At 35.2% G+C, this 8647-nt stretch overlaps 1 protein-coding gene across 2 annotated transcripts; it reads right to left on the bottom strand.

The window, feature by feature from the left end:
• Positions 1-975: 975 nt before the first annotated feature.
• LOC148176166 (uncharacterized) lies at positions 976-6060 on the bottom strand. Of its 2 annotated transcripts, none has more exons than XM_088034268.1 (3): positions 5893-6060; positions 2024-2774; positions 976-1973 (listed from the first exon to the last, which is right to left on the bottom strand). In XM_088034268.1, the coding sequence occupies exons 1-3, from the start codon at positions 5930-5932 to the stop codon at positions 1658-1660; spliced, it is 1107 nt and encodes a 368-aa protein (XP_087890394.1). In that variant the 5' UTR covers positions 5933-6060; the 3' UTR covers positions 976-1657. The 2 variants fall into 2 exon arrangements, with proteins under 2 accessions (XP_087890394.1, XP_087890395.1); XM_088034269.1 differs by having other exon boundaries at positions 5899-6060.
• Positions 6061-8647: the final 2587 nt, after the last annotated feature.

Here is an 8647-nt window from a genome sequence, read left to right as displayed (position 1 = left end):
ATCTTGATGCAAAAAAACTAAATATAAAAGCTTGTAAAATGCTCGGAATTCTCAGACAGTTTTTAAATTCAAGATTAGAGTTCTAAAAATGTTCTAAAATTTCTTGTACGACGATCTAAAATCTAGAGTTTCTAATTTTTGGTCTAAAAATTTTAAGAATAGGTTGAAACTCTGGTATATACAAATACGAACATTTTAAATTGTAAAAACTTAGTGAACTTGAAAATTCTGAATTTATAAAATTCAACATTTGTTGAACTAAAATTGAAGAAGTTTATTTTAAATTTGGAAGTCAAGATCGAAAATTCTAAAATATGATTTTGTGTGTTTTTAGTATGTCAAAATTTAAGTCCTATTTTTTAAACTCTTGATCTAAAAATTTTAGAATTAAATTTTTTGCTTTTGGAAATCAAAAAACTTAAATTCTAAAAAATGTTTTCATGACAAAGACACGTTCAAATTAGTCGAGATTCTAAAAATTTTAAAAATGTTTGTTAATAGTGTAAAAAAGGCTTTTTCTAACGTTTGCTCTAAATTTTTTAGAGATTAAAAATTTCAAAAGTGGTTCAAAAACGCACAGGATTCTCAGCAACTTTGTAAAAACTGACATTTTAATATTTCTAAAACTCTAGGAATTCTTCTAGCTTTCTTAAAATCTAAAAACGAGATTGTTCCATCGTGTGATCTAAAAATTTAGAAAGTCTAAATTCTGTTTTTACTCTGCAAACTTCCAAAAATTAAAATTCAAACTTCTTAATCTTCTTCTTTAATTAATTAATCTTCTTAATGTAAACTAAAAATTTTGCAAATCGTTTTTTCAAATCTAAAAATCTAAAAATCTAAAATTTCGATTTTTTTGATCTGTTAACATTTTAGAAATGCATTTTGAACCTCAGGAAATCATAACATTTGATCTAAAACCCTCGGAAAATCGAAGAACATAAGAATTTGAAACTTAATTTTACTTGCAAATTAAACATTTTGATATATTTTAAAGTAAAATTCCATTTTTGGCTCCTAGAAATGACTATTCAAACTCTAACTCAAAATAGCAAGTCGTGCGTTTTCCGTCGCTCTTCGTGTAAATTTTAATGTAAATTCGTTGAAATTTCCTCGCACATTTTTAACCGATAAAAGCCAGATCGAGTGCACGCCAGCACCCCAGAGAGTCTAAGGGTAGGTATCGAATTTCGTAAAAATCGTGATTCGAAACTAGTCTTGACGAATGACGAATAACACATTGAATAAAAACAGGATATTGAAAAAAGTCGACAAAGGGAAGTTAATTTGGAAACCCGAAAACACGTCCCTTCAAGACGTTTACCGAACTTTGGGGGTGATAGTTAAGGGATTAGAAATTATTACGACAGACAGACCCTCATCTCGCTGCCCTGTCATTTCCGAAAGCGGCCACAAAGTTGAAGATAAATAGAGTAAAGGCCTTGAAATTTGCAAATTCTATGCAAATTTTCAGGTAGAAAACTATAAACTAGTCACCGGTTTGCATCATCTCTTTGTTGTTCCAGACCGTGCGGCTCTGTACTATAAAATCTATTGTCGAGGAACTTGTATACCCAACTGTACAAACTATACAAAATAACCAACTAAACAACTAAAAATTCCCTGATAATGTTTCACGTACCGTTTGGTTTCTAGACTAGGAATTCAGCCGGCCTAAGAACAACGCGGCGGATTCGTGCGGATCGTAATCTTCCTCTTCGGCGTCTTCCCGCGACGACGGCGACAGCGGACTTTCCCCGCTGCTGTGGGAGTGCAACCCCGTGGTCATGGAGAGGTCTTCAGGTTCGGTTTGCTCGGGCAGCGCCACGTGGAGCGGTAGCGTCACTAGAGGGATTGATGGAGGGTGAAGCACCCTCCTCCTCCTCGGCTCGTCTTCTGGTTCCGACTCTGGCGTAGATTCTTCTTCAGGAACGCCGCACTTGTGGTGCAGGAGGTGGTGCCTCCGCCTAAACCTACAAACCAGAAGTTAGTTTCAGGAGATTTTCACAGGTGGAGGTGGTACCTGCAGTGGCAGCGTCCGCACTCGAAGGGCTTCTCATTCGTGTGGATGAGGAGATGCGCCTTCAACTGGTTCGAATCGGAGAATTTGGCGGTGCAGTGGTCGCAGGCGTACGGCCGCTCGCCTGTGTGTACCCTCAGATGCCGCCTCAAGTTCGCGACTTGGACGAACTGCCGGTCGCAGTGGTCGCAGCGGTACGGCCGCTCGCCCGTATGCAACCTCATATGCGTCTTCAGGTGGTGATCCCTCGTGAACTTCTTATGGCACTCTTGACACTCGAACGGCTTCTCCCCCGTGTGCGTCCTCTCGTGGTTCTGCAGCACGTGTTTGTACCCAAACGAGCGGTTGCAAACTTGGCACGTGAAAGGCCTGTCGCGGTTGGAGTCTTTGGAGACGTCGGTGCTCGACGGAGGCGACACGCTGGACGTGGGGGAGGGAATCTCCTCCTCGGTCTTCCACGTCTTGCGTTTGGAGCGGATGTTATCAGCACTGCTACTGCTGACGACGTTGTTGTTGTTGTTGAGCTTCCGGGACTTGAGAGCTGAAGAGATTTGGTCGCTGCTGGTCGGGGGAGATGGGGGAGAACTCGCTTGCCAAGTCAATGGGACGAGACTCGGATGGAAAAGCGCGGGGTTGGCGGAAAGGCTTAACCGGGAGGCCGCCATGGCCATGAAGAGATGGGACGGGTTGAAGATGGAGGGGTACGCGACGGAGGATAAGGGGGTGGTTTCTTCGTCCACTTGGGTCAGCATGTCTGCAAGAAAAATTCGTTTAAATAGTAAATAAGGCTCGGTAATGAATCGGCAGGACGAGGACTCCTCCCTGGGATGAGGCGCAAGCGCGAGCCATTATCTTTTGCCATTATCTCCTCCCCATTCCTTCATTAGTAGCGTCGTCTACCGTTTTAACCCTTCCCTCTCCGGTCGTGATCTACAGGGTCTTAACTTAACACGGCACGATTTTTATCACAGAAGTGAATGTTGTGTTAATTGAAGTCGTTAACTGACTATTATACAAATTTTCGGAAATGTTTTAGTTTCGGGCGAAAATTCCTGCTGAGTTAGGTCAAGGAATTAGAAAGGAGAGACTAAAAATAAATGGAATTGTTTAGACAGATAGGATATCAGTGTTGACGCTGCCAATCTAATATTTATTGGGTTAGATATTGAGAGTTAAAAGTTTTAAATTGGGACAGGACCAGAGACCTCGTTCAATTCATTTTATAGTTTACACTATTTTACTATTTTACGGCACCGTAACATTTCAGTTATCTAATTTTATAGAGAATTGCCGAAAGAATCAAACGGTGTCTTTATTTTATTTGTACGACCACTACTTTTTGAGATATAGCAGACCAAAGCGAAAACTTTATTCAATTTTTTTTCGAGTTTGATACAAAATTAGCATACAAAAAAGTCTTATATTTACTAAAATTTGACAACTTTATGAGCACAACTCTACCAGTTTTTAGGTTTTGATGCCCTCATTCAATTTCAGTAGAATAAAATCCGATTTTCTTAAGTAATAATAGAAGAAATAAATGTTAAAAGAGTGCCACCAAAAATTTACATTTCGGTTTATATTGTATAAATTTTCGCGCCAAAAATGTTTTTAGTTTTAAAAATAGGGCAACAATTTGATTGAAACTCCGTACACAAATGTTGAATTTGCTTTTTTTTTTTCGATTATAAGCGATAAAATCTCAACGCTTTAAAAAAATAATTAATAAAAAATATTGAAAAAATGACTCTAGATTCGTTTAATTAAACATTTTTTGCGACGAATTGACCTTGTTTTATAGAGAATTAATTGTCTGGGGAATCTAAAGCTCGTTTTATTTTGATCCTACGACAATGATTTCGATTCAGATATTAAAGATTGAAGTTGAAAATAAATTGTAAATTAGGGCTAAACAATTTCCGTTTTAGAAAAAGTCTAGTACGCTCTAAAATACTGAGAGAATTTAAACGAAACTCTAGCAATTTGTAGATTTTGAAGTGTTCTCGCCACTCCCAGCCATAAAATCCCGCTTTTCCTAAGCAGTTATGGAGCGAATATCCGTGAAAATAAAGCTCTAAAATTTTATGATTGTCTCTATATTGTTTAAAATTCGTAACACTGCAGTCGCAATAGAGACAAAATTATCTCATTTTATAGAGAATTTTTTAGAGAATATAGAGCTGTTTTTGTTTAGTTTGTACTATGGCTACTTTCCGAGATATTGAGGACCAAAGTTGGAATTTTACGTGGCTTTTCAAATTTAGGATAAACAATTTTTCGGGCTAGAAAAAATCTCGTTCCTTCTATAATATTCAGACAATTTAAACGAAACTTAGTCATTTTGTAGATTTAGAGGTGTTCTTTCCACTTCCAGCCATAAAATTTCGTTTTTTTGTTAGCAGTTATGCAGAAAAAATTCGTGAAAATAATGCTCTGAAATGTTACGATTTGCTCTATATTCGTTAGAATTTGAACTAATGCAGTTGCCAATATAGACGAAATTACCTCATTTTATAAAGAATTGTCTAGGGAGTCTAGAACTGTTTTTATTTCCTTCGTACGACGTCTTCTTTCTGAGATATTGAAGACTAAAGTTTTCCGCAACCTTTAAACTTGAGCGAAACAATTTCCATGTTTGAAAAAAATCTCGTTCCTTCTATAATATTTGAAAAATTTAAACAAATCTTAATCAGTTAGTAGATTTAAAGATGTTCTTTTTACTCTTACCCATAAAATCTCGCTTTTCTTAAGCAGTCATAGAGGGAAAATTCATGACAATAAAGCTATAAAAAATTACGATTTGCTCTATATTGTTTAAAATTTGTGCCACCGCAGTCGCAATAGAGGCAAAATTACGAGATGTTATAGAAAATTATCTAGAGAATCCAGAGATGTTTTTATTTTGTTTGTACGGCGTCTACTGTCTTAGATATTGAGGATCGAAGTTGGAATTTTTAGAACATTTCAAATTTGAGCTAAAGAATTTCCGTGTTAGAAAACATTTCGTATGCTCTAGAATATTAGAAGAATTTAAACGAAACTCTATCAATTTGTAGAACTGTTCTTTCCACTCCCAGTCATAAAATCTCGGTTTTTGTAAATAGATATGAACGAAAAATTGGTAAAAATGAAGTTCTAAAATATTATGATTGGCTCTATATTGTTTAAAATTAGTACCACTGCAGTCGCTATAAAGGCAAAAACTACCTCATTTTTTAGAGAATTATCAAGAGAATCGAGAGCTGTCTTTATTTTGTCTGTACGACGTCTACTTTCCCAGATATTAAGAACCAAAGTTGGAATTTTCCGCGACTTTTCAAATTTTAGCGAAACAATTTTCGTGTCAAAAAAAATTCGTACCTTCTAAAACATATGACGAATTAAAAAAAAAACTTGATGGATGTGTAGAATATGAAGTGCTCTTTCTACTTCCGGTCATAACATTTCTTTAAACCGGTATAGAGAAAAAAATCGTGCAAATGGAGCCATAAAAAAATAGGAATGGCTCTAGATTGCTAAAAACTCGTGACCCTGAAGCTCTAGAGCGATGAAAATGGTACAATTTGTAGAGATACGTTCAATGCATCAAGAACACGTTTTATTTTTCTAGTACAACATCTACTTGTTGAGACATTGAGGACCAAAAATAAAAATCAGCTCTAGATTGTTGAACCAACTTTCTATTGCGAATTTCTTAAAGAATCCAGAGCTGCTTTAATTAGTACGACTATTTAAAAATTGCATGAATTTAAAGTAGATTGGAGAATTTTATAGAAGCGCCTTGTATTTCCCCGTCTTGAAGACACCGCTCCGCGCCCCCTAATGGCCGTCTTACCCCAATTTCCCCGAATCAATCATCAAAATTAACGCACCTTTACCTCTTTTCGGGGTGGTTTCTTGTAGCAGTGGCATCGTTTTCCCAGTTTTTCACGCCGACAAGTCAAAGTCCATCACGTACGCCACTGTCACTTTCTCTTTAATTTTATTTTTCATGTGAATTCGTTGTTGCGATCGTGTGTGGTGAAGATCAATGTACAGAACCGTACCACTAGCCAAACAGTTGCTTACTGAATGTAAAAATTCTGCACGCACGAGGGTTGACCTAACCTAGCCTAACGTAACGCATTTACCCCCTCTATGATGTAGAGGGGTTGATTTTTTCGGAGTGGGGAGAACTGGAGCATCCCTCTGATAAGGAAGTGGCCGAAGGCTAACTAATTCACGCCGGTTTATGGTTTATTGGCGATGGTGAGGACTGTGCAGATTCTGCACTTGTATGAAGATGTCGGCCGTAAATCACCGGATTTGGGGTTGGGGGAGGAAATGACTCAGAAAATCGAAAAATGACAATATATTGCGTTATCACAAAACCACATATTTATTTAATTTTACAAAGTTGTCGCCATGTCGTGTTTATTTGCTTAGGATAGGTTAGGGTCCAGACTGATTATTCTTCGGCGACCTTGAGGTCTTATCGTATTCCGGTTGACGCAAATACGAAGAAACTGTCAAAATGTGGCGTTTTTAGATTAGAACGGTTAATAGAGAAGGTAAAGTAAAGAAACGATATAACACAACAATGTCAAGGTAATAAAGTATTGGACGATTGCGTTTGACAGATTCGTGATAAGGCTGGGCTAAAATAAACATCTGATAAAGCTAATCGAAAACAAAGTAGGAAACGAATTGCTGTTTGCTTTGCGGCGAGCCCGGAAGATTAACATTTGGTGAAGAATTGTTGATAGGCAGGTGATTAATTTATGGCTTTTAAATTTACTTCTGACTCAACAAAAAACTAAATTTTCGTTTTAGAAAGACTAAACAATCAGTGAATTTGAAAAACTAAAAACACATCGAAATTCTATTATTTTAGAAGAACTAAACTCGAAATCCAAAAAATCAAAGAAATCGAAAGAATTCAGAAATCTAAAATGAAAAAGTCATTCTAAACAAAACCTAAACCTAAAAAACATGAAAATGGAACCTGCAAACTGTGAACTTTAACACCTAAAGCCTGTGAAACCTGAAACAAGTAGAACAAAATTTTGAAAACCAACCTGAAATCGGAACATGAAAACAGAAATCTCAGAATTCAAAACCTGAATTTTTTGAAAATTAATTTTTTTATTAGAATTTTGAACTTTACAACATTTAGAACTTAAAAATTGAATCTTAAAACGTGCAATTCTGAGGATCCAAAAGTCTGAAAATCTCAATATAGAAACGAACCGGGAAACCTGCAAATTTAAGTATTTTAGTACTTTAAATTTTAGATCTAGCAACGTTACAGTCTAATTTTTTGAAAATTTAGATTAGGAAAATAATTTTTGAAATTTAAAGAGTCCGAATCTAAGATACTTAGAACTTGAAACCTGAAAAAATAATTTTAAAACCTGAAAATCGAAGAATTTCTGAACGTTCCAACCTAAAAACTTGCAAATTTGTGATTTTTGTTATTAAAAACGTGAGAATTTGAGAGAAAAAATAATAGAAAACCAAACTGTAATTTTAGCAATTTAAGAAATGTTTTACTTGAATTGAAAAAGAATGGAAAAATCTCAGAAATTTGTAAGTTGAAACATTCAAAATTTATGAAAATCAGACATGAAAACCTAAGAATTTAATTTACTTAATAATTTAAGAATTTGCAGCTAAAAAATTGCAAAATTAAAAATTTTAATAATTTAGGGTGTCAAAAATTTTAAATCCCAAAAATGGGTTTGTAAACCTGAAAATTTCAGATCCTTAAAAATATGAATTTGAGAATTCCTAAATCTGTATCTCAAAAACGGCAAAAATCGCAGAAATTGTTAATCTTAAGCTGAAAATCTGAGAATTTGCGTACCTTTTTCAAAATTAACAATCCAAAAATTTTAGAAGTTTGCAATTTAAAGCACTTATAACCTGTAAACTAAAAATTGAGCATTAAAACCTAAAAATCTGTAAATCTGGAGGTCTAGACACAAAAAATTAAATTGAACTTAATAAAGTAAACCTAATAGGAATCAAAGATTTTCAGGAACTCAAAAACCCAAAAAAAAAGCGTAAATTTGAACACCTGAGAATTTTAGAATTTTACAAATTTTAAATTACAAATTGTAAACCTGAAAATCTACGTATTTCAGAATATAAAAATTCAAAAATTTTATAAGTTTGCACTTTAAAACACTCGCAGCTTGGAAACTAAACATTTAGTCTTAAAACCTGAAATTCTGCAAATCTGAAAGCTTTGAAATCTAAAAAATACATTAAATTTGACAATCTAAAAATCGAAGATTTCAGAAACGCAAAAACCTAAAAATGTAAAAATGCGTAAATTGGTCGGGTCTGAACTCTCATGGCAGTTTGGGCTATACTGTACCGTATGCCATGGTGTTCTTAAAGTAACTATTATAAAGCATATGACCATACAGAAACCTGCTACTCTTTCTTTTTGACAATGTCACTTCTTGGAATTTTTCGCTCTCCAAGAAAGAAGTTCAGGTGCAACCCGAGATAGGGTATAAGCGGCCAATTTAAAAAATTAAAAAAATGATCATTACGATCCTTGTACAAATACAAAAAGCTGTCATTCGTTCTTTTTGACAATTTCACCCCTTGGAATTTTTCGTTTTCCAAGAGAGAAGT

This window comes from Gnatocerus cornutus, chromosome 4 (genome assembly GCF_029298725.1).
Source record: "Gnatocerus cornutus isolate USDA-ARS CGAHR chromosome 4, icGnaCorn1.1, whole genome shotgun sequence".
NCBI classification, from domain to species: domain Eukaryota; kingdom Metazoa; phylum Arthropoda; class Insecta; order Coleoptera; family Tenebrionidae; genus Gnatocerus; species Gnatocerus cornutus.
The sequence above is the reverse complement of the archived record's forward strand: the minus strand, read 5'-3'. Positions and strand labels throughout refer to the sequence as shown.

What these genes read in the sequence shown, in the direction of transcription:
- LOC148176166 (XM_088034268.1), bottom strand. Translation starts at nt 5,932, where the DNA reads ATGCCACTGCTACAAGAAACCACCCCGAAAAGAGGTAAAG. An exon ending in CACCCCGAAAAGAGGTAAAG is followed by an intron (nt 2,775 to 5,892) that starts GTGCGTTAATTT and finishes TTTTTCTTGCAG; the next exon opens with ACATGCTGACCCAAGTGGAC. An exon ending in TGCGGACGCTGCCACTGCAG is followed by an intron (nt 1,974 to 2,023) that starts GTACCACCTCCA and finishes TCTGGTTTGTAG; the next exon opens with GTTTAGGCGGAGGCACCACC.